General features: G+C 52.8%; 1 protein-coding gene across 2 annotated transcripts; it reads right to left on the bottom strand.

Moving 5' to 3' along the window:
- Positions 1 to 875: 875 nt before the first annotated feature.
- SLC2A4RG (SLC2A4 regulator) lies at positions 876 to 24,976 on the bottom strand. Of its 2 annotated transcripts, none has more exons than XM_044455430.1 (9): positions 24,563 to 24,976; positions 17,478 to 17,656; positions 6,669 to 6,778; positions 6,124 to 6,353; positions 5,182 to 5,282; positions 3,968 to 4,259; positions 3,654 to 3,782; positions 3,062 to 3,186; positions 876 to 2,872 (listed from the first exon to the last, which is right to left on the bottom strand). In XM_044455430.1, the coding sequence occupies exons 1-9, from the start codon at positions 24,872 to 24,874 to the stop codon at positions 2,761 to 2,763; spliced, it is 1,590 nt and encodes a 529-aa protein (XP_044311365.1). In that variant the 5' UTR covers positions 24,875 to 24,976; the 3' UTR covers positions 876 to 2,760. The 2 variants fall into 2 exon arrangements, with proteins under 2 accessions (XP_044311365.1, XP_044311366.1); XM_044455431.1 differs by lacking the exon at positions 24,563 to 24,976 and adding an exon at positions 23,681 to 23,808.
- Positions 24,977 to 25,769: the final 793 nt, after the last annotated feature.

Below are 25,769 nucleotides of genomic sequence, written 5' to 3'. Positions count from 1 at the left end.
TGTGACTGTGGCCTTGATCTCTTTGCGGGTGGAGAGGAGGCTGCAAGATTTCACACGGCTACTTTTATAAATCGAAAAGTGAACCACACACACACACACACGCGCGCGCAACGCAGTGTGATCCTAATGCTTACTGGGGCAATTCCCCCTGCATTCAGTAGGACACACTGCTAAATGAGCATGCACAGGACTGCAGACTTAAGCCACCAGAAGGCCACTTTGAATGGGGATGTGGGGAAAGGGGCGATTATCTTCCGGCATCAACAGTTATGGCAGATTCGGGAGGCCTTTGTCTACCCCCTTGCAGCCAGGAGACTGCACAGCAAAGTTAAGAAGAATCGGACCAGGACCAAACATCTCCCACCTGCCCAATTTATGCACATGAGGAAGTCATCTTTACAAATCTCAGTTTTGCTACTAGCTGATCCCATAAATAGAATGCAAGATCTGCTTAAAAATCCTAGTGCAGTTGGGTGTAGTGCAAAGAGTGGTGATCTGAGGGGCCATTTTCTTGCACAAAGCTGTCTGTCCCCCTTTTCCAGGCTTTTAGCTACAGCCCACCGGAAGCAAACACCTCGGGTGTACATGATCCGAAAATAAAGAGTGGCCACATACCTATGTATCTTCCAGCGAGGTTCTGTGCCAGTGGATTGGGTCCAAGAGCCTTTTTTTTCTGTTTTGGTCATTTCAGAGCAGAGATTTCCACCCAAATCTGCCCAACATTATTAGGTCCTTAACAGGAAACTTCTTCACATTGGGCAGCGCACCATTAAAATAACCATGCTAACCGTGCTAAATGGACCAACCATAAAATTAAAGCCTTAATGGGATTAGGTTGGAAAGCAGAGTTAACTAAAATAAAAAAGGGACTTTTAAACAGCCTAGCTAAATATTTATGGAGATAGATGAAATCCTGGTTAGAACATTAACGAATTTTACATGTGCAATACCTTTAAAATTCCAGAATATTTTCTCCAGATTAAAAGTGTAGGGCACAATGGCATTATGACATGCTTCTGCACAAGCCCTCCCCACAGAATGAGGGGAAGACCCCACATTTGGGGGGGGAGGCTTCCGCAGAACTTGTCCTTGGATGATTGCGCAATCCCTTGACACAGGAAGTGCCCCGGCTCTTGTATCGTCACCATCTGGCGCATTTAAGTGCAGAACAGCACACCACTGCTGAATGGATGCCCCCCTTCCCCGAAAAGCAACGACATCTCAGTCCTGCAAAGCTGAGCCACAGAATTTCAGACAGGTAGAAGGAAGTCAGTGAAAAAAGCAGAGCTAAATAAAACCTCAATGTTCAACATTTGGCAAGTTTCCCTCACTGCGAAAACAAACTCAAGATGTTTTGTTTAAAAAATAAATCCTGATTCCAAAATTCAAATTCAAGCCAGAATTGCAGGGTTGGGGAGTCGAGTGTCTTTGCTGCACTTTCAGTTTTGCTGCCCAGATCCAGCGCCAAAGGAAAACCTGCTGCAGATCCGTCCCTCAGTTTCTCACTAAAACGTGCAACTCAAGTCTGGGATGATGGGTATAGAAGTTGAAGCGTTCCCTTGTGCGGTCAGAGTGACTTGCAATGCAAATTCATTCTGAGTTGAGGAAAAAAGGCCAGGCTGCCGTTTGAGTGCATAGCTTATTCCTTGCAAGAGACCAGCATATTAATTCCACTGTGGGGCCATTCTTAAGCCAGACTGCAAAGTCTGAAAGTTTCCTTTAACAGCTGCCTTCTCCAGGCACCATGGGCTTTGCACGCAGGGGAAAAAAGAAAGCAAAGGGGAGCATGTGGAGGAAAAGGGCGTGAAAGCACAACGGCTTCCAAGGTTCAGGGGACACGGAACAGTTTTGTTAATCACATCTGCGCCCTAGACTTGACTAGGCACATCATCTTCAAAATCCAGATTTTAAAAATAGCATGGAGAATACCTTTTCTCTCAGAGAAACATACTGCATCCAGTAACTGAAATGGGTGAAGGCAGAGTGGGGGTGGGGGTGGGGTCCTTCTAATGCCTCTTGCATCATTGGCCAAAAATACCGAAGCTAAACAGAAAGAAACAACCCAGGAAAAAAACAAAAGCAGATATAAAGATCTGTTTTCTTTTAGCCTGAAAGCTCAGCCTGACTTGGGCCTTTGGCTCTAACAGCCAGATCCCTTTATGCAGTTTTTCTTTTACTTAGCACTGCTGGCTCACCCATCTTCCAAGTCTTCAATGCTGCAAGACACTGAATGGGAGGGGAGGAACGGATGGGTCTCCTGGAGCAGAGGGGCAGGAAAAGTAGCTTATTTCCCTCTATAAAAAAAACAAAAAGAAAAGAAAGACACCATAAAGGAAAAAGAAAAGAAAAGGGGATGATCTTCATACGGGCAGACATGGATAGAGTTGCCATTAACCTAACGAGGTTGATGGCAGGTATAAAAAACTAGTAATGCAAAATTAAGTCAGAAAGACTCCAATTGTGGTAGTTTAGAAGCCTTCGGTGGGGTTCCATGTGGGTTGCACAGCTAGAGACGGACGACGACGACCCCCGCTTTCCTTCTCATGGAGCTACCGCCACGACCGTCCACACCAGAGACTCTTTTTTCCTGAGCCAAGGCACAGGTGGGAGCCCTCCACCTTGGGTGGGAAGCCGTTTTTCACCAGGATGAGGGTGGATGGTGAGCAAGGTCAGGCTGGAAAGGCACAGAAGTGCAAAATGCGCAAGGAGAATCGTGAGCTGCAGGCGGCATCCCGGAGCTCGGCAGGAAGACGGCACCACTCAGTCGACAAACCGCTGGCAAGCCTTCTTCCAACGGCAGGCAGTGCACCACATGTTACGATTCTCCATCCCATAGACCTTGCGGCACTTCTTTGCCTCGCCACGCGGCTTCCTAGGCAGAGGAAGAGGAACATTCAGAGGAAGGGGGTCCTGCCTGCCCAAAGGGGCCAAGCCGTGGCCGTGGCCGCCGCCTCCTCCCAGGGATTCAAGGCGTGGCTGAAGCCGAGCAGCAGGACATCGTGCAGAAGGCTGCAGGCTGAAGAAAGGCTTGGAAAGCAAGCGACGGAAAGGGCCGACTCACCTGGTGCCCGCTGTAGGCTTTGGAACGGAAGAAGGCACTATCGGGTGTCCTTTGGCAACGGGTGTGTGGGGTGCTGGGGGAGGTTTCTCTCCGGCATCGGCAGGCCGAATGGGGGTGAGGCAGCCCTGGAGGAAGGAAGAACAGAGCGCTCAGAATCGCTCAGGAAACGGGAAGGGCAGCCACAAAGTACGCCAGGCACCAAGTTTATACTCTTTCTGGCACCAGGCCAAAACCTTTTTATTTAAACAATATTTCTAAATTTAACAACTTTTAACCTTCAGTCGCTCTGTTTGTTTTGTGATTTATTCTTTTGTTCCGTTTCTATTATTTATTAGAAATTGTTGTTTTAATTGTTCTTTTAAATATTATAAGCCGTCCTGAGATTTGTGTGTAATAGGATGGCATACAAAAGCGTTTAAGAAGGGAGGACAGACGGACCACCATGGAATAGGGACTTCTTCTCCATCAGGGGACAGGTGCCTGCAGAGGAGCCAACAGCTCCGGCAGCCAGTCGCTAAGCGCTGATGTCCAGTGTCTGCAGCAGCTGGCCCTCCTGACCGAGGGAGCAGCCTGGTGGTCTCCTCTTACTTACCGCAGGGCTTTTGAAGAGGACGGGGGGAAGAGGTGGTGGGAAAAGGGCCGGCTGCTGCCATGATATGCTGATTTCCATTCCAGTGGCTGGGGCAGTCAGATCTGTCAACACACCAGCAGGTCCTGAAGCCTGAAAGCCAAGGCAAAGCATTTCAGTCCAGTGGAGCAGAGGTCCAGGGGTTTCGTCAGGTTTGCACGGCTGCTGGTCCTGCCCAATGTGGAGATCCTGCAACTGGCTCAGGAGGGAAGCACCACATCTCTATGCCTGCAGCCCCCCAACAGACACCTGGCGGTGCTCCATCGACGGAAGCTCACCTGGTAGGCATGGTCAGTTTGGATGTGGCACAGGCTCGTGGGTGCGGATTGGCTCAGAATGGTCATGGGTGTTGACTGGCTCAGGTGAGACACCATGGAGACCTCCGGCTTGAACGGGATTGGTGGGGTCTCCTGGACCTCCTCCAGGATGGGGAAGGCAGGGGGCACCGAGGAGGTGGGCGAGACTGGAGTCAGGCTGGACAGACCATCTGTCAGGGAATCCACGTTGACATCCAGCTCGGTGTAGTAGAAATCTTCCTCCCCATCGCTTTGATCCAGGTCAGCTTTCCGCCTGGCCAAAGGAAAGAGAGGGCAAGAAAAACGGGGTTTATCAGCCCCAGCCAGCATGCCCTGATTTTTGGAGGCACGCGGTGTACCGGCAGTGCACTGGTGCCAAGAGACACGGCACTGCCTGCCCACGGCTAGCCGGGGGGGCAATATGCTGAGGCCCGTGAACGCACGTCCCAGGGCCCCCCACAACATGCACGCTGCGCTGCGCTGCCTGCCACCACTGACGCCGGGCCCCGCTGAGTGCCGACCGAGGCTTTCTGGGAGAAGCCAGATGGCAGCAGCTGGGAGCCAGCAGTAAAATGTGTTTGCTGCCGCCAAGAAATCATCTCTGGGCAGGAAGAACCCCGGTACTCCCAGGCAGCCTGATGCCCTCCAACGTGGGCCTGGAGACAGACGGACGCCTGGGGTCACTCAGGTGGCAATATGGGGTCGGACAAGCACGAAGCCTACTCAGTCGCTGAGGAGTCACGCGCCGCATAAACCGCAGCAGACTTTCTCCCGCGTGGCCCCTTTCCAAACGCGTTGGGATTCCATCTCAGCCAGCAGGCCTCTTGGCAAGAGCTTCCAACCAGCGGCAGCCCCAACAAAGAGAGCTTTGCAGTAGTCAAGCCAGAAGGTGACCAGACTGCAGACAGCCCAGGCCGAGCCGCTTCAAGGCCTCAGAACGTGGCAAACCATGAATGTCATGCTCCCTTCCACATGCTCAGTGGCACTGAAAATGTCACGGGCATCCCCTGCACTGCTGGCCCATCCAATGAACGGCAGGACTGCCAACCCAGTGTCCCCTCCTGGTTACCGCTTCTCCTTGGAATATCTGGAATATTTCGATGTGACAAAAGTTCCGCTCCAGCCTTCTCTTTGCACCCAGAGGGTCTGTGCCTGCAACGCAAGGCAAACGGAGCCCGGCCACGAGGCCAACTTACCCCAGATGGATGGTTCTGATGTGCTTCTGCATCCCAGAGGAACTGCTCAGTACCTTCCCACAGTTCTTCCATAAGCACTTGAACATCACCTTGGTGGAGTTCTGTAACGGGAGAAGGTGCCTTTCAAGGTTCAGGGTCCAAAATTGAACTCACACCCTGTCCCAGGGACCAACAAACCATCTTTGGCGTGGCTGGCCTAAAAGGTGCTGGCCGCCAAATCGAAAACGATCAGAGTCACCAAATAAAGGCCAGCTGTTTTGCTTTACAGGTCAGCTCTGAAATGCCCGGTTTTTTAGAGTTGCCAGGTGTGAGGGGCGGGAGCAACGAGGAGGGGCAAAGCCTGCCCAAGTTTAGACTGCAGACTGTTTCAGTGAGGACCCGTCTCTTGCCCTGCATCAAACTGAAACGCCCTGTGCATTGAGCACACTGCAAATATCGACAACATAGGATGTCCTTCTTGTTCCCAGTCTGAAACCAACTCTGCTGGAATCCCATCGGGGGAGCCAGCCATGGACATGGCTGCAGCCCTACGAAAGCAGGACGGCAACGCAGTTGTAAACCTTACGCACACTGCGGGATGCTCTGTTTGCTCACATAATGGGATGCCCCTCCATGCACAAAACATCACTGCAGAACTCCTGCGGCAAACAGAGGAGGCCCCTTGCGGTTTGGCCTTGCTCCCAGTGTGCCAGTCCTGCTTAGTGCCACAGAGCCCCAGGAAACGCGTCTCATTTCTTTGCGAGGAGGAGCAATGCGGCCTGAAACACGGAGTGGTGAAGCTCAGGCAGAAATCTGCGTTCCCAAGATCACAGTCCAGCTATTCCAGAACTGCTGCTCCAGTCAGCATCCCGGAAGGCTGCACCCCAACAAGATCCAATGTTTCCACCAGGCTCTTTCACTGCATGAGTACAATCTGTTTCCCCAGCTGTCTCACTCTCTCACCTTCCTCTTCCTGGGGATCGGATCGCCGAACAGGAAGTGAGTCGCTTCCGTTTCCTCGAGTTCTGACTGCAGGGAAGAAAGGAAGCTGGGGGCAGCATCCGTTGAGAGCGGGGGCGATGGTGTGGATGGGGTGGAGAGGTCGCTCGGAGCATCCCAGCTCCAATCGCCACTGTTGCTGCTGCAACTGGAGGACATGCCCAGACCCTCCTTCCACGCATCGCCGTTCATCTCTGCAAAAGAAGCGAAGCCCCCGAGCCTCATTCAGCTGGCAAGACAGACGCCCCGACTGCACCTCAGCTCCCTTGCGGCCCAAGGACATGCCAGCACAAGCCTGCAGCTGGACTGCCCTAATGGCGGACATGGGGCTGCCTCGGAAAGCACGCGGCGAGGGCTGGACGTGGAATGCCTGGAACATGAGTGCAGGGCCCGAGATGAACCACTGCGGACAGGAGAAGTGGCACACCTGCTGAATCCGCCAGCCACCTACTGGGCAGGCCTCCCTGAGCCCAAGGCCCGTGCTCCCGCACCCTCGCCCTTTGCCGTACCTGTGCCGAAACCGTTGGGCGCGTGGTTAAGCACAACGGGGCTGGTGGACAAGCTGGTGAGGACCGCGGCCGCCATGACTTCGTCGATGCCCGCCTTCTCGGAGAGCCTCCTGTGGGACAAAGGGGGTGGGGGAGGAGAACACATCAGGCTGAAAGCTGGGTCAAAAGGTGCAGGATGGGACCCCGCAGAGGGAAATGTGAGGTCCTGCATCTCAAGAGAGATCATCCTCATCGGCATCATCAGGCAGGTACAGGATGGGGAGGCCCTGTGTAGCCCACGTGTCTGTGAAACGGAAAGAGGGGGCTTGGCGGACCCCAAGTCCAACGTGACGCAAGACCACTGCTCCAACAGAAGGATCACGTCCGGTAAGTCCATCCTGCAAGTGAAGCACTATACCAAGCTCAAGGCCAAGCTGTGGGAGAGTGCATCAGGAGGAGAGAGTCTAGGATGGCTAGAAATTAGGCCCTGCAAGGCGTGGTTGAAAAAGCCAGGTGTGTTCACCCTCGAGAAGATGAAGGAGAGAGACAGGGCAGCATCTCCAAACATCTAAAAGGCCGCCATGCGGCAGATGGCACAAAATGATTTTCTGTTGCTCCAAAGCAGCCTTCCGCAGCATGAGGCCTTCTAGATGTCTGGGACTACAACTCCCATCACCCTCACCCAGCATCCATCTTGCCTGGGGCTGACGGGAGGTCTAACCTGACATATCTGCCAGGCACTGCCCTGGAAAAAGCTGATTTGGGACAGACCAAGCAGCCTCAGTGGCCAACCAAAGCTGTCCTCCTGCCACCGCCTCCAACCTCCTGGTTTAACGGAAGGTCACAACCACACAGCCAACTATAGCCACAAAAACAGAAGCAGAGCCAAGCTGCCCTTCCTACAACAAGTCCGAGTGTTTTCTTCCAAGGCAAGATGGAATCCGCAGGGCAGATGAGAAAGAAGCCTGCACAGACCATGCCATGGGGAAGAGAAGCCCAAGTCTCCACCGCTCCTTCCTCCTGGGAAGCAGCATTTCGCAGGCCCCGCGCAAGCACTGACTACCCTGATTGAAAGTGCTGGATATTTGTGGCCTGCATAGAAAAATACAGTGTAACCTGCCATACCTTATAGCAGGAAGCATAAATGCATGTTAAGGCTGGCAGGTCCAGAAAGCCAAGCTACAGCCAAGCACTGCGGAACATTGAACGGAAACGGAACATATGTGTCTGCACAGACTCATCACTCTATTTCAAAGCAAGGTGCCAAAGAAATTTGCGTGCTTTCATTCATAGCTCTATCCGATTTCCACATTAAATCAGAGAGATATTTTGAATCTGCACTATATAAACAAACAGTTTAAAAAGTATTTTCTTCCTGAATGTATTTGCAGTTCTTCGGAGGGAAAGAAGCTATTCCATCACGGGTGATCCATGGCATCTACTCCCCACCCGAGACCTCGGAAGCAAAGCCGGAGGTGCTGCTTTAGGGGACAGATGCCCGAACTCGTTTTAGCTGTTCCATACTTTTAAATAGCTTTAAATTTTGTATCAAATGTTAGGCTTTTTTTACAGTATTTACGGTTTCAGTATATTTCATTGCATAGTATAAATCACTGCTAACTGCCCAGAAAGCTTCAGCTACTGGGAAGTACAGAAATGGAATAAACACATACACACATCTAAAGTATTTGGTCCTAAAATACACTGTTTGAAATGCCAAGCGGAGAACTGCAGAAACACAAAATCCAAAGGATCACAGAGTTCCTTTCCACATATTCATCCAGCTGTAGGTGGGTCAGCCTGATTAGCTCTGAATTGTGAACTGGACAAAACTCTCAAGCCTCTACAATCTAGACTGACCCAGCCCATGTTCCTCAGCCTGGACACGGCAGCCATAGTTCAACCACAAATGTGGCTCAGCCTACCTGTCATCCTAGGAGCTGCCGTTATGAGCGGCAACAGGGGAGAAGTTCCTTGGATCCAATGCCGTTCCCTAAATCTGCACTTTCAAATCGACATGTGACCTGAACCTCTGTTCTCCTTCAAAACTTGCACCGCTCCAAGTTTTACAGAGGAGTTCTCCAATCAAAACATGGTGCCGCCAAGATGCACGCATTTGGGGAAAGTGCACACAAAATACATCCATCAGTGAAAATAATGTTAAAATGGTGTTACGTTGGGAAAATAGCTTGCAAATTGTTTATACTAGGCAAAATTATGTACAAAAGGCTAGTATTTCAAGAAATGTGCACAAATTCATTTTCCAATTCTTATGTAAATTAAAACAATTGGTCATAACAAACTGAAATTGGGATTGAAGGGAAACTAAAATATTCAACCCTACATCCCACTGTTTCCAGAACCTGGTCATCTGGTTTGCTCTTTCTAGTTCCTTCACAGAGTAATATTTCCCAGGATCCCACCAGAGGCAGGGACAATTCAGGAGGGGAAGGATATTGAGATTCATCAGGGCCAGGTTCACATCTCCTATTTTCCAGCTGTTCCCTTCATCCATGAGGACTGGAAACATTTTCCCTTTTCTAAAAAAAAAAAAAAAAGATCACTTTTCTCAGGATGTTAACTCTAGAATCAGGCACCTGTGCCAAAAAATACTCCCAAAATGTACCAATACACAGAATCCACCCTGAATCTGAAAGGACAATTTTGTTTGCAAGCTTTTCCTTGGTGCATGCTAGACTTCAGCCAGCGTGCTGTGCTGCTCCGCTTCTCCTTCCATCCCCCAACCACAACTATCTTGGCTCTCAAGATCAGCCCTGGCCTATGTCCAGGGATGGGTGTGTGTGTGTGTGTGTGCGCGCGCGCGGGTGGGCTGCAGCGTGAGCACAACACACAATTTTAACAATGACTGTATTCTACAGCTGGCTCATTCCCTCTCCTAACGGTCTGCTCGAGGCCACGTCTGTTCAGATGCGCTCTGGGCAATCCCCCGTGGTTAATCCGTTACGTTAAATTCCACCCGGAGTTCTCTTTTCACCAACATCTGGGTGCTCCACCAAACCTCAGTTGCGTTTCTCCCCAAGGACTAAGCAGACACTCAGCTTGTCTGTTGACTGGCACAACCAAAAGGGCAAGCAGAAGATGCTTATTTTTTTATTTAGAAAATTTCTATGCCGCCCCATTCGCCGAAGCCTTGGGGCGGCTCACAAATATATCGATTAAAATATTATACAGTAAAAATATAAACCAAGTTAACAATATAAAATGTTGAACAAGGGGTGCTCGATGGCCATGCTGGCTGGGGACAATGGGCATTGTACTCCATGACATGGGGAAAGGCTTCAGGGCAGCAGTACCTGAGTAGCTATACTAGGTATACAGTCCAAGCACGGGGGACGGGTGGGGACGGTTGTATGAACTGGCCGACCAGCCTTAAAACCAGTGAGCTAGAAAGTTGCCGCTTTCCCCATTAGTCTAAGACAGGACATGCCAACACCAGCTTGCAATTTCAGCACACCACTTTATCTTCTCACCACAGGAGCACATTAATAAGCGGGCTCTGCCATTCTGCAGCGCACCCAGTTTTAAATAGCTTGCTTTCATTAGCTCTCCCCTGTCTCATTTCAAAAGTATTTGGGCAAGATGAAAAGTCACAGACGGGTGGTGGACTTGCTACAGTTCTACAGGGATGCAAATCGCCGTATCTCTGCAAATGCAGTGCTGCTCATGTATTTCAACTTCTTAAGAACCTGAGCTGTGCTCTTCGTTTCCTTTTTCTTAGAACAGAAAGTTACTAGCCCTCATGGTTGCCATAACACACTTGACATGCCCGGGCAAGCCAGAAATGAGTGAGATTTCCAGGAGCTGGGAGGAGGACTCATAGCTGGCTGCATTCCCCCAGCCCCTCCCGCAACTAGGAAACCTGGATGAAGTCATGCAGAAATAGTAAACATTCATGGTTCACGCGTTTTGGCTGTCCTCGGCTTAGCTTCTGCTCTACCACCCGCTGCGGTTGGGCTGTGAGGAAATCACCGCAGCCTGCAGCCCAGTCACTACTATGAGCACAACGTGCAGGAGGTGCCATATAAAAGTCGAGAGATAAACTGAGCAAAGGAAGATAGCTTGTGCAAACCCGGGCAATTGCACTGGTTGCGGGACTCGCCTTCGCTCATCACAACATTCGGGCTGCAGGGCTGTCGCTGTCAGCTTATCTTTTTTTTAACAAGGGAGGCACGTACCACCCCGGGCTTACACGCTGCACTCCAAGTTGTCGAAAGCAGTGACGGTCACAGGAACCCCCGAGCTTTTGGCTTGCAAGCAAGCGCTGCTCAGAGAAGTCAAAAGGCCCCTGGCGGTGCAAAAGCAGCGGCTGCTGCCTGGCAGCAAGCACCACAAAAGCAGGACAGGTGTGAAAGACACTGCCTGCCCCTTCTCATGCACACCGCCCATCACTGTGCCCCGAGCCCGGTGAGCCAACGGGAACCTTGCTGCCGTTTCATTCAGTGCCAGTGTGCCAACTGCTGCCTTCAACCCCCACAAGGCTTCCTGGCGCAGCTCACGATCCCCCAAAGGACAGGCAACTGCCTACTTTTCGTTCCCCAGCCCAGACTGCAACTGCTGCCAAAGAGCCAGGCTGGAGCACAAAGGGCGGATCGGCGAGAGAAGCTCCCACTGCGGCCCTTTAGCTCGAGAAGCAACGGAACCGAAGAGGGGCTCTGTGGAGCACATGTAACTGGCAGGACGGCGGGAGACCAGCGGCCACTGGCTGGCTGAGGAACGCTGCAAGTCAAAGGGCTTTTTCCCTGTCTAAACCACACAGAGAGGCGCGCTCTTAAACATTTTGCTCTTCCAAGGCTGACAGAACTCGTGGTGCTGCTACTGCGCATTTTGTCCTGAACTGTGGAAGTTCCAAGTTCTTAACAATTTTAGAGAAACTTGCAGCTTAAATTGAGTAGGGCAGGAAGCTGAAAACATCATCTTCTGGGCTTCTGGGGCTTCTGGGCCCCTCTCTGAAAAGCTACAGTTCAATACGGGGGTCTGTCCCATAAACGTAAATTGCAGGGATCACCCTTTTTTGCATCTACTGCGTTGTTTTTGCAAAAATGCAACACCTGTGCAGAGTTCCGAGTTTGTTGCACAGAAAGGGAGAGAGGACTCTCCAAAGCTCAACTGCAGGCCAAACGATGCTCCTGTTTGCTCCTAGGCAGTAGAGCTCCTTCTTGGGGCTTGGCCTGCCTCCCCCTTGGACCAGATCCTTCAAAACAGATTGCACTGTCAAAGCGCAAGGGAACAAAAAGGATGAGAAAGGGTTCCTTCTGGACCAGCTTCTCAACATACCCTGCAGAAGGGGGTGGGAGAAAAGACTTTCCTGCGGAAGTCGAAAGAAGTTAGGAGATCGTATGCTGTTAACAGAAAATATGTATTTCGCTTAAAAGACAAAGCACCCTCCATCCTGCCACTACAAGTCTGTGCCCAGGAGAGTTTACAGGCTTAAGTGTTGCACAACAAGAGAGGAGGGGGAAAGGGGGGGGCGCAAAAGTGCTCATGGCTTTATGGAAAAGGTGGGTTTCAAACAGGGGCTTGTTGGGGGCCGCAGATGAGAAGACAGGCGCTTCCTTGCCCAGCCACCTCAAATCCACTTAAGACCCAGCCTGGAGTAGAAGGAACTTGCACCCACAAGCGCACTCCGTGTGCCAGGCCATTTCTCAGTCAGAGCACCGGTTGTGAGACAGCCCATGTTGACATGAGAATCCAGCCCAACCAGCTGTTTGCTAGGAAGGAGGCCCCTTAGCCAGCCTGTTCAGCAGCAGGAGCCCCAGCGCAACATTTGGCAGTGACCGAGTTTCGAGGTACCTGGTGCCCGAAAGAGCGGCTCAGCCCTCCGCCCAGCGGTGGCACGCATGCGCCTTTTCAGAGCCTTCAGGAGCCTTGAGAAATCCACTCTTCTTCCACAGAGTCTGGAACTGTGAGAAAGCAAAACAAAGCTTCTGGCCTGAAGGAGCCTTCCCTCCTGCAAAGATCAGATCCCATGCCTCCAACCAGACCGCCTGCCAAGAACCCTCAAGGGCACCAGGTCTGCAAAGCATAGGGTGCCCTCAGGAAAGAAAAATCCATTCCGAGACCCATTTTTTCGACACAAATTGAGCAACTTTGCACATTTTGAGCCACTTCTCCACACAGGGAGGAGCAAGGCCCTATTCTGGGTACTGAAGCAGCTACCCCAAACAATCTTGAAAGCTAGCTCAGCTCCTTTCGAGCCTGGACATTTGCATAGACACTTTCAAGCCTATTTTAATATACTTTGTACCAAAAATGCAAGTTTTTAGTCCTTGTGAAAACTAAAGCTGCGAAATAGTTTTCTGTACCCTAAAACCCATTTCTCAGCTTCAACCATTCAGTAGAAAAACAGCTGTACCCTGATTGTCCCAAGCTCAGCATATCGACAAGTTACAGAACACACACAACATAACAAGCATTTTCCAAACTCAGAATACGGGGAGTCCTTGAGCATAGCTGAAATGATTGCACAGGAGGATACAGAAGGCTATTTAGTAGCCACTAGACCAGTGGTAACTTAAAAAGAATCATCTGCAGCTGGCCAGGGAAGGAAACTTTACACAGGTTGTGTATTTTGCCTCTTTTTGCAAACACACAGCTTAAAAAAGGTGTGAGTTGCAGCAAGCAGGTTAGCTAACATGTTTGAGGGCTACTAACAGATGTATTTATTTGCAAAAATCAACACTGCACATTTGCCCAGGCAGCCTCAAGCATAGCTTCAGATCCATGAGTATTAAAGAGTTGCCTATTGTGTCTGAAAGTGGAATGCAGGACTCCCAGAATACCAAATTCTGCACCCGATACGAACCATTGGGCGAGCCCCAGGCACAGTCACAGGCCACAGTCTGGCCTGCATCCGTCACTCATCCAAGCTTTGTATTTCTATATCCTTCAGCCTGGAAGTCACTCCAATTTCCTAAGGCCGGCAGAAAGCATGGCCAGCTGGGGGGGGGCGCAAAAACACGGAGCGGGGGTAGAAATCAGAATCACTGAGCAGAATGCAGATGACTGCAGGCAGCCCTTCACGCTGCAACATTCTGTTGCAGGCTCAAACAACAACATTCCAAGTGTTTCCAATATAATTACTACCCTAGATAATGCAACTGCTCCACCTTCTTCCCTCCCACATCTCTCTTGGGCTCCGCGTGCTGAACTTGGGTCACTGTTCCACTAGGTGGCGCTCCACCCACCGGCGCAGCGCTTCATGCCAGCCCAGTTCCCCCCACCCCCCAGAGGAAGTGACTTTCTGTTGTTTCGTCTCGGGCCTAGGGCAAAGCAAAAAGCTGCACTTCCACACTCGTAATCTAAGAAGATTACACACACATCATTGCCTCCTGATTTAAGGCTTATTTTTAGCCTGGTGCTTCCCCTGCAGAGCGTGAGATGAGGCTTGTCAGCGTGCACCGCACTCTCGGCCTGGGCAGATCACGAGAGGCTTCGCTGGACACAGCTAGCGTGCACCGGCTGCAAACGGCGGAGCCGCTGGGTAATTACAGACTCCGGACGTAAAATGCACTCCCAATGGTTACATGCAGTGCTTTGCTAACCTTCAAACGTGATTAAACCTGCCCTGCTGTGCTGGGGTGCCCTGGACCCCTGCCCCAGTGTCCAACCCCTGTGGCGCCACTGGCTGCAGGAATCTGACACACCAAGGCCAGTGAAGGCCCAGGCAGACCTTGGGTGCCAGGGCTTCGACTCGAGTCTGCCACAGTCCCACTCATCTGCAGCCCTCCCTGTACAACTTGTTCGCCCTGATGTCTTGTTTGCCTTGAAACCCCAGGATTTTGGGACAAGTCCTATGAAATGAGAAAGGATGCACAGGGAAACACAGAACCTAAGAAATCACACAGAACTGAGATCCTGCAGCTTCCACAATTTATTTGTATGCTTCCTTTCCATAATCAGCCACACTCAAAGCAGTTCAAACCACCACCTGAATTCTGTAACCAGAGAAGTTGGATTCTACAATAATCTAAAATGTGATGTATTAAAATATTTAGTTTCCCACCTCTCTGCCCCATTCAGATCTCTTGTTAAGAGAAAATCCAAGGAAACAATAACATGAAATCAGAGAGCTGAAATGAATGCCAGAAGATGATTGTTGGGAAAAAAGAAAGCTAAGTCAGATCAAAAGAATGGCAAAACAAAGGATGCTAGAAAGCTAGTAATTATGGGGCCAATCCAGTCTCCTGAGGAAGACAGTGCTATAGTCTGGATGTCACAACTGGGAAGGCCCTGCCTGTCCCAGGCATTCAAACTCCAGTTCCAACGGAGCAATTCATTCTTCTTCCCTTCACCATGGGAAGGAAACAGCACCCGTGCCACACTGCCACTCTCCAGCAATGATTTCAACAGAATTTCAGCTGCCCGCTTTTCTTCAGAACTAGAGAGGCAGGAACTGCTTTTGTCTTTCTGGTGGTTGGCCTGGAATGCTGGTTCTGAAGAGAGGCTCAATTTAGTGTGACAAACTAGGAAGGCTTCCGTTCAAATATTACTTCTGCCATCAACTCTGAGTGGCCTAAGACGGGGGTGAGCCGAAACTAGATCTCCAACTGTCTGCAGACATCTCCCGGATACTCCCACTGGTATGGCCAAGGGTCAGGAAAATGGGGAGCTGATGTGCAAACATCTGGAGAGCTACTCTCTGCCCACCCCTGGCCTGCAGAAAACCCTGAAAACCTCCCCTCACACACATGGAACTGGCAGTATGGAGATACTATTCCTGATGTACCTTTAAACGAGGAGGGATATGAAACATTTAGAGGATTTTTTCTTTTAAGAGAAGAACAGGAAACTTTCAGACCTCCTGTAATGATGGAGTAAAACACTTTCTCAAGCAGCTTTTTAGAATAATGCTATTGTCACCAATTCCTCCTGCTGATTTGAGATTCGATAGCACTGCTGGTGCATTTATTTGGATTGCAAAACAAGCAACACTCTCGGGACCTGATGCTGGGAAAGTACTTCCAAATGTTACAGAATGGAGAACATTGAGATGCTGGGACCGCCTCCTATTTTCTAAAGTCTACGGAGCTCAAAGTGAGCATTCGGAAGCAGAAGCAACATATCTTGCTGGACACAGTTTAAAGCAGTCTTCCCCTACCCGACACCCACCACACAACAGGCCTGATCTCTGACCATGCTTGCTGGGGCCAATGGGTGTCGGAATCCAAACTATCTGGAAGGCACCAGTTATGGAAGGCTGGACTGCAGAAAGAGAGAGTTGTGCTGCTATTTATAAAGTATTCTAATCCATCTCCGTAAATAATATACAAATAAAATAACCACCAGTCCTCCAGGATCGCTAATCTTTTTCTACTGTTGCCATGGCACTTGCAGTCTGCACTTAGGCCCTGTTTACTCAGAGGCAAACTCTGCCAAGTCCAACGCAGCTCACTCGAGTACGTTCAGGACTGCAGCCGATGGGGGTATATGGTTAAAAAGTAGAATGGCGGGCTGAATACCCAAAACCTTCTTGCCACCCCCTAAGTACATGATACACCCCCATACATGACCCAGTGTTACTTTAAGGAGTGCACCCTGGAAAGCAAGCGCATTGCCCTGGACAGCATCTCAGAGGCCCCAGGATTCTGCAGACCTTCAGCTCAACGCGCAGAGATGCAGTTCCAAGTTCAGAGCTGCCCGTGGTTCTTGGATCCCCACCTCACAACAGCGAAGGACGGGCACCTACTGCGGTCTCTAAAGCTGTAAAACTGACTTTGGCGAAGAGGCAGAGGGGCAGCAATGATATATCCTTGCAGCACCTAGAGAGCCAGGAGCAACCCGTGACCTGCTTTGCACAGCAAGAGGAGCTGTCCTCCTGCCCTACTTAAAATGCACGTAACGCTCCAAGTTTGGAAAATTAGGGGCACCCCCCAGAAGCCTGCGCCCTTCATTACTACTTCAAGTCAGCTCTGACCCGATAAGAACGAAAGCATTGCATACAGTTCGTTTCCCCACAAATCTGTTCAATTTTCAGCAGAGCAGGTGGAGGAGTTCCCACAGTTTCTAAATTCCCAGAAGTGTTACAACCGGATTTTCTGTGCAAAGCCATCTGAATGCTAGGCAGGCAGCATCAGTGCAATGCATCATACTAGTTAAACGGTCGCCACATGGATCACCAGCAACACGCAGCAGAACACAGGCGAGGAAACAGTATCAGTTCTGGCATGAAGCCCTTTGGCAGGAGCGTGACACATGGGACAAATTCCACCATGGAGGAAGGGCCTGCGAGAGGCTCCCAAGCTACCCCGGCAGAAGAAAATCCACCCCGATCCTGCTGATCTCAGCAGCAGAAGGGTGCTTAATTGGAGTGAGTGCTCCACCTTTCAAGCGAGTGTCTTTGCATAGCCAAGAGAACAACTTCCATGCAAAACAAGGAGGGAACACAATGCTTGGAGGATCCCCAAAGCTGGAAGAGATAGCAAAAACCCGTGCAAAAAATGCTTCCACGCTTTCACCAGGGACCAAACCTAGAGCTAAGCAGTAGCAACTGAATCACAGTCCGGTACCATTCAAGGTCGAACACACGAATGACAAAAACTTCAGGAAAAAAGCAGCATTTCGACCACCAGCCTGCAAATCTCCTGGACAGCCACCCATAAGATTTCACTGTGGTGGGCATGGCTCCAGCAAGAAGGCTGCAGCCCCAAACATGCTTTTTGGGGAAATCTCACAGATTCACTGCCAATCAAATGACTAAGCCAAAGGGCTTCCGACACAGCAAGGAAAAGCAGTCTATTTAAATATGTTCCCCAAACACCTTCAGCGAGGCTTTGTGACCTTCCGCGCAAAGATGTCCTGCAGTGACCATACCTTTGCCTGGGCACAGGGATGTAAGCCGACTGGTGCAAAGGACTCTGTTCCAGGAGCCGCAAAGCTGCCGCCTCTTCTTCCGGCTGTTTCAGCCCCAACGGATCGGAGAGGGACCGCAGCTGGCCGTTGATGGATTCTGCTTCTCCCGGAAACACTTTGCCGTTGCAGTGACTGGGGCTCTGAAAGAAGACAAGAAGGGCCTGGTGCTAAGATGGGCGCGAAGTAAGTGGGAACGTCAGACCATGAACTTGCGAGAGAGCTGGCAAGTCCTTTGAAGCAGGGGTGCAAAATGTCCAGCCCAAGGGCCACATCCAGGATTCCCCCAAGGGTCACGCCCCCTTCCTTTGGACACACCCTCTCCCCCGAATCATTCGGTGGCTTCCAGGATTCTGTGCAGTGCCCCAAGCCCATTCCCGAATTCTGTAAAGCGGCGAAAGTGTTATCCTACATTTTGCGGGGGTGTGTGTGTTGCATTTAGGCTCCACCCCTTCTGCCTTTGACCACGCCCCCCACCAAAATGCAGCCCCCAAAGACTTCTCCAAAATAAAATTTGCCTTGAGCTGAAAGGTTCCCAGTGCTCCTGCTTTAAACCCCATGACGTTGCTCGCCACTAGTTACGTGGTGAGTATCACAGGTGGTGGGGACACGGCAGGTTGCTCTTTCACGAGAGCTTGCCGGCACTGCCACACAAATGCCCATTTCAGCTCTCGGAACCCTGGCATGCATAGCCCAAGGGGTGCCTTTCACCTGCTGCTTGACACAAAGGGAAAATTTTGTTAGGATACCACCTGCTCTGCTCAGGCTAGCACTAAAAAAGCATGCCTATAGTCCCCCCCTCACCCGTCCACATGAACAGACAGGAAGGGCTTGGCTCCGCTCTCAAAGCTCAGGAGTCAACCCTGACTTTATCTTAGATAAACAGAGCAGGTGCAGACGAAAGCAGCGTGCAAACTTGCCCCAATTCCAACTGAAATCCAGGCCATCTCACACTGCAAAACCCTTCCAGAGCCGATAAGCAAGTCCTAACATGGAGCGCAATTCTTCCGTGCTCACTCCAAGACAGACTAGCCTCGCAGGTGGCAGCAGCCTCCGAGAAGTCAAAGACTAAGGAGTCGCAGCTAGAAAGAAAGCCGTCCGAGGAGCTGGCTTCTGAGCTCTGGACTCAAGACCGTCAATCCCGTTGCACAGGCCAGCCAGGGAGGCCACAATCCACCACGTTTCCAGCCAACACACCCACCGCTTCTACCCCAAGACTGGAAGCTCCTGGCATTCATAGCAACCACAGCGCCACTGGTGTCAGCCAAAGGGCTCAGGGAAACCCACCCAAGTCAGCCAGAGACAGGCACGATCTCGCTGGTGGTGGCATGTTATTCTTTTGGCAAGTGCCATCAGACGTCACTAGCCCCACCGCCACCCAAGATGCAGCTCCTTCAAGTCCTAGGGCAGAATCAGTTGGCCACGCTAAGGGCCCCAGGAACATGGCTGCCACTTTCCCAGAAGGCCAGTCAGGAACTGCCACATAAGGCAGCAGTTCAACAGGCAAAGCCTTTTCCTTACCAGCACTGGAAGAGCCCCTAATGGATTTTCTGCTTGTCACACACAACTTCGTACAGGTATAGGCAACCGGCCACTTAGCCCAAGAAATGGCGAGTGGAGACTTGCACGGCCAACAGCTTGCCACCCATACCTTTCATGTCCCTGCATTAGCTTCCTGGCTTTGGGGGAACAGCCACCCTAGAATATTTTGTCAAGAGCCATGACATATAAAATTCCTCTTCCCCGCCCCGCCACCCTTCCCTGGCTTCAAGCCCAGTCCTTCCTGGCCTCTTATCTCACTCTGCCTTACAGCTTATTTGTAAATGCTGTGGAGCTGGAAACCCCGGCTGGGCAACAGAACTGCCCCCTCCCCATTATCTCAGGGATCCAGGGCTAAGAAATCAACTTCCCTGAAGATTTGCTCTGTTTCAAAGGAGAGCCTGGAAAAGCACCTAAAAGCACAATCCTATGCAAATTTGGACAGGAAAAAGGCCTACAGCTGCTAGCATATCTTATTATCTCTAGGAAAGAGACTTTCCCTGTGTACAAATTCAAAACTTCTGATCAGAGGTTTTTTAATCCTACACATCTCAGCTTGAATAAACAAACAACCACAACATAAGTTTCTAGTCCTTATGATTGCTATGTGCCATCTTATGGTGACCCTATGAATAAATGGCCTCCTGCCCACCTCTTGTGAATTCAAGGCTGTGGCTTCCTTTATGGGATCAACCCATCTGCTATTTGATCCTCCCTTTTGTCTTCCGCCTTTGGCTTTCCCTAGCATGACTGTCCTCCCCATTTGCCTTCTTTTGGTGTGCCTGAAGTACAATAGTTTCAGTTTTGTGTTTTTGTTATTTTGCTTCTAGGGAAAGCTCTGGCTTGATTGGATCTAGGACCCACTGGTTGGTCTTTCTGTCATTCCAGGGTATTCCCAAAGCTCTCCCCCAACACCATGTTTTGAACCCGTGCATTTTCTTCCTGCCAGCTTCCTTCCCTGTCCAGCTTCCACACCCAGACACAGTGATGGGGAATACAAGAGTGTGGAGGAGCTCGGGCTTGGTCTCCAGTGAAACATCCTTGCACTGGATCGTTTCTAGTTTCCATATCACTGCCCTTCCAGTCTCCCTCTGCTTTGAATTTCTTGGCCTCAGTCACTGGATTGATGACTGAGCCAAGGTACATGAAACTTTTAACAATTTCAATTTTTTCATTATTAACAGCAAAGTTCTGTAATTCTTCTGTGGAAATGATTTTTGTTTTCTTAATATTATTCATTTTGTATTCATAATTTTCTTAAAATCTGCATTACTGCTTTCCTATTTGCTTCCATCACTTTTATCAGGAGTCATTTTCAGTCATTACTGTTTTCTGTCACAAGTATGATATCTGCGTATCTTAAAATCAGTGATGTCTCTTCTGCCAATTTTCACTCCTCCGTCCTCTGATCCTAATCCAGGTTTCCTTATATGTTCTGCAGGATCAAATAGGCAGATAAAAGGCATCCCTGTCTAACACCTTTGCTGATGGGAAACCTTTCTGTTTCTCCATGTCCTGTCCTCACAGCACCTTCTTGTCCGTGATGCAGGTGACGCATCAGGACAGTCAAGCGCTGAGCCACCCCCACTTCCTTCAGGGCCATCCAAAGCTTCCTGTGAGCCACGCAGTCGAAGGCTTTGCTGTGGTCCATAAACCAGATCGATCATCTTGTGAAATTCCTGAGTGGGCTCCAGTAGCCAATGCCTGTTTGCACCTTCCTGTTCGGGATCCAGCTCGGACGTCCGGCATTTCTCGCTCCACACAGGGGGATATTCTTTGTTGCAACCCTTTGAGCATCACTTTGCTCGTGTGGGAGGCCAGTGCGATGGTCCTGTGGGGGCTCCACTCTTCTGCGTCTCAGCTCCTGGGGCCTGGGATATATATTCAGTGTTTCCAGTCCATGGGCCATCGCTGTGCTTTCCATCTTGGGTGGCAGGCTGTTGTTAGGATTCGAACGGATTCGGTTTCTGCAGCTTGGGATTCTTCTGTGGGTATCCTACCCACTCCAGGGGCTTCATTCTTTGAGAGTGCCTTCGGAGCAGCTTTCGCTTGGCTTTCTAATACTGCAGCTCTTCTTCAAGGGATTCCATTTCAAAGGAGTTGGTCACCCTTTCATCTCTTCTGCACCCTCTATTTGCTCCTGGTCTGATAGTATGTCCCCCTGTTGGTCATTCAGCATTCCCAAAAAATTGTAAGCCTGCTGGTTATCTCGTGGGTCTTAAGCTGGACTTTAAATTCCTGTTGATTGTTCCTTGTTCTTTCCCTGGTTTAGTCTTTCTTGCCAGTGCTGTTCTGTGCTATCAAGTTGACTCTGGCATATGGTGACCCTCTGAATGACAGCCCTCCAAAATGCACACTCAAGACTGTGGCTTCCCTCCTGGAATTGTGCTCCTAGTGGGTCTCCCTCTTCTCCTGCCCGCAGCTTTCCCTGGCATGATGGTCTTCCCCAGCCCCTCCATTCTTCCAACTAGAAAGCCCAGGCACCAATGGCTTGAAACTGACAGACTTATCAAGCTCATCAGAAGCAACACTGACCTGCTCAAGCTTGTTTATTCTCAGGTGCAAAATCCCAACCCCAAATAGAAAAGAAAAGGAAGAAACCCATCGTTTCTGAAGACACGAAAGCTCGGATGGAACCTCACAGGTCTTCACTGCCATTACAGCAAGAGTTAGAGTTGGCACACCGCAACCCTTTGGAAGATCACATTCAGGCTGGTCCTTCCGTGACGCCAGCCTTGCGCCAGCCTTGCAGTAACGGAACCCCCACTGCTTTGCTCTGGACCAACGCTGACCCTCTGACACATCGCCTCACCTTGCTCCTTGCCCTTTCCACTGCAGCCTGGAGCCACCGGCGTATGAGCCCGTGAAACAAGCCCATTCCCTAGAGAAGAGGAAGCTGGACTGCTCCCTCTAGCTCAGTTCCACAGAAAGGTGGAAAAGCCCATTCTGCACTTAGAGGACAAGGATTCCAAGCCTTTATTTCAATTTATACCCCACTTTTAATCTCCTGCACCGACATGCCCCGCTGCACCTTTTTTCCTTCTCTTTCTCTTTCAAATCAAAGCCCGCCAAGGTTTTAGGCCAGTCTTTGGGTCTCCTGCTAGGACGGCATTTCCCAAACTGCGGACTGCCAAGAGGGCTGGCACTGGCACCCTGCAGAGTTAAGCAAGCAGGATGCGGCAGCCGTTTCTCCACGTCCTTGAGGGTCCTCTTCAGCATCCACCACCATGACCCCCGTATCAGTGGAACACCAACAGCCAGACACATACAAACTCTGAAAGGAGCTGGGCAGACCAAAGCAGCTCCGAGCAGCATCGTCCAAAGCGGAGACGCCCAGGGAGGCAGGATGGTCACAGCAGCCACGCCGATCTGGCCAAAGGCCTCTCTGGTCCAACTTCCTGCTCACTCAGTGACCAACCAGTTGCGGCAATGGGACGCCCACAACCTGGCCAGGCACCCTCCTGCTCGTGCATGCGAGCAACACAAGCAAACTCCACAGATCCCTTTTCACCCACCGTGTTTTACAAGGGTCACATCCGACCGTAAGCAAAAGAGCCAGGCCCAGGCGCCAGTGTATTTCAGCTTCAATTCTGATTGCCCAGTCCTTCGGAGAGGCATTTCTACCTTGGAGGGCAGCACAGAAGCTGGAAAAGCTGCTTTCTGCAGGGATCGGGAGAAAGACAGCAAGGCCAGGACAGAGGCATGGCTTTCTGGGGAACCCCGGCCATCGGAGCTCCAGACCTGGCAGCTTTGGTTCCCAAGCCCGAGAGTGTGCACCCCTGCTCCAGGTGGTACATGGTGGGGACTGGTAGCCTAGGAGGAGGAGGAGAGCTTGTTCTGGGAAACGATTACTTGGTTACACAGACTGCTCACTGATAGGTCTGCTTTCCGAGCCCAAGGGGGAAGCGTGTTCCAAACCTGCGGAAAACGCAGAGCCCAGAGCGCGGTCCCAGAACTTAGCCGGAGCTTGCCCACGCAAGCCTTGCACCCAGCCCCCCCCCCTCCGCCGCTCCCGCTCTTTTAAAACCCCACCCCGAATCCCTCCCCCGCCCAGAGCACGTGGGATCCCTCCGCTCGGCGCTCCGGGAGGAAGGCGCCGCTTTCCGCCCACCCATAAATCTAGGCGGATAAGCCCACCCCCTGGACCGGCAGCCCCGCCTCGCCGCCGCCCCCCGCCCCAGCCCCGGGCAGCGCCCGTGCTGCAGCGCCCTGTGCGCGGAGAATGATTGATGGGCCGTCCCTCGAAGCGACTCGCGCCCCGCCACGCAGGGGTGGAGAGCCGACGGGGCGGGGATGGGCTCGGGCGAGAGGCGGCTGCGCTCCCAAGTCCCGGCCCATTGCAGCGCCCTCCCCTCGGTCAAAAAACTTTCATCGCAGGCAGCCCCGAGAGGCGCCATCTTTTAGCCAAGGAGAGAACCGGGCCGGGGCTGGGGCGGAGTGTGGGTGCCGGGGAGAGGGGGAGAAAGTTTTGCTCTCGCCGCGCCCATGCAGCCCGCGAAGGGAAAAGCCCGGGCGGAGCTCGCCCGCTCGACAAGCCCGCAGGCGCCGGCCGGCCCTTGGAAGCGGCGATCTGGCGTGGAGGAGCGGCCGCAAACGCCGGCCCTGCCTCGCGGTCGTTGCAAGCTCACCGGGGCAGAGACTCGGCTGGGCGCCGGGCGCGCAGGTAGAAGCTGGCGCCCCCCACGGCAAAACAAACAAGCAACTCCTACTCCCGAGCAAATCCCAAAATCAGATTGACTCCTATGCATGCTCACGGAAAAGCAGCCCTCTGGCTGGCCACAGTAGGACTTACTCACGAGTAAAGCACGCCTCGGCTCAGACAGCACGGCCAGACTCCGCCCCCCCTCCCCCGGGTTCTAGGCAGAACCATCACCCCACCGGCACTGCGCCCTGGTGTCCCTAGCAAAGGAAGCCCTCCCCTTCAATTCCTCCTTGTGCACGCAACGGTGGCGCTTCTTCAGCGTGTCGTGTGGAAGGGCCCCCGACGCAACTCGCCGCCCCACCGCCAGCTGCCTTATATGGCAATGGGCGCCCCTTCTAACATCGCCCCCCACTTGGCGAGTGCACTCCGTCTTCACGAAAATCCACCTCCCCCATTCTAGGCGTCTCCAGTTTATTTAAAAAAATGCGTACGTGCGAGGACCCCCCCTACTCTTCCCGCCGCCCCCAGATGATTGCCTTCGCCTTCCTCCGCCGCGATCCTGCCCTGACTCAGCCAGCGGCGGGAGACCCCCTTCCTCTCCCGCCCCGCAGAAGTCCTCCAGGGCAGAAAATCGCCGCGAGGACGCTCGACGGCCGGCCGGCCGGCCGGCCCGCCCGCGCGTCGCAACTTGGCAAGTTCGCCGGCTGTCAGCGCCCTTTTCTGCGCGCTCTCCAGAGTGGCTGGCGCTGCAGGCCCTGCCGGGACACACCCACCCGCCGCCGCTCCTCGGGCAGCCCTGACAGCACAGCGACGGCCCGGAGCGTGGCTCCCCGCGCCGGGACGGGGCCCGGCGCTCTCTTCGCCTCACCTTTTGCAGAAGCTGCAGCCTGCCTTTGCCGCCGGGGTTCTTGCCGGCGCCGTCCTCGCCGGCGCTCCTGCGCCGGGATCGCCTCCGGAGCGACGCCGGGTCTTCCACCAGCACCGTGTACACGGCGTTGCTGGCGGCGGCGGGCAGCGGCTTGTTGCAGGCGGAGATCACCCCGCAGTACAAGCCGGCCGCCGGGGGGCTGCTGTCAGGGCAGCAGGGTCCCGCTGACGTCAAGCCGGGCGGCGGGGAGCAGATCCTGCCGCTGCCGCCGGGGGAGGCGGACCGTTTGAAAAGACGCGGCTTGGGCTCCATGATCCGGGCTTTGGACAGGGGGCCGGCGGCGGGGGGTGCAGTGAGCCCCCTTCTCCGGGGGGGGCAGGAGGAGCCGTGCAGGGTGAAGCCCCCGCCGCGCTGCCTCCGACTTTCCCTCCAGCCAGCCAGCGGCTCTGCCCCCCCCCCCCCCCCCCTACGCCCCCCCGGACCACGCCCCCTCCCTGCCGCCTGCCCGCGCTGGCGTCGGCTTCTGCTCTTGCCCCCGCCCCTCGCGAAGCTCGTGCAGGCGAAGAGCGCCGGGTTCGGAAAGCGGCGACGGGGGAGCAAAAATAACTCCTCCCCCTCCCCGCTCGTTTCGCCGCTCACCATTGGCTCGCTTGCTGTATCAACATTCCGAAATGGAATGTTGCCCGGAGCCGGCTCGCGCGCTGATTGGCCAGCCGGCGTTGCCAGTTACAAACAAGGAGTGCGGGGTGGGGGGAAAGGAGGAGGAGGAAAAAGTCGGCGGCGTTCTACCCCGACACGCCTCCTCCGAGTCAGGAGCGGGGCGGGCGGGCGGCTGGCTGGCTCAGGCAGGCGGGCGGGCGGGCGAGGGAAGCTGGCTGGCGTAGCTGCCGCTCCTGCATATTCTTATGCTTTGTTTTTTAAAGTCGTGCTGGAGCCAGGAGGGAGGTCTCGCCTTGGGGAGGGGAGAGCCGGCCTTGTGCCGCTCGCTCCAGCGGCCATCTTCGCCGGGGGAGCTGCTGGGCAGAGGCGGCCGGCTTAGCAGTCGCCGCCGGCGATTTGGGCCGGGAGCCGCAGCGCTCTCAAGCCGAGCAACAGGGCTTCTTTCCCCCCCAAAAGTTAGAAAAGAAGCGCGCGTGTGGGGCGGGGGCGTCGCTGGGACTGGAGGCCCCGTGCCCGTCTCGCGTTTAGAATCCGGAGAGGCTTTTTC

This window comes from Varanus komodoensis, unplaced genomic scaffold, assembly GCF_004798865.1.
Source record: "Varanus komodoensis strain SLA01 unplaced genomic scaffold, ASM479886v1 scaffold8, whole genome shotgun sequence".
NCBI classification, from domain to species: Eukaryota; Metazoa; Chordata; class Lepidosauria; order Squamata; family Varanidae; genus Varanus; species Varanus komodoensis.
The sequence above is the reverse complement of the archived record's forward strand: the minus strand, read 5'-3'. Positions and strand labels throughout refer to the sequence as shown.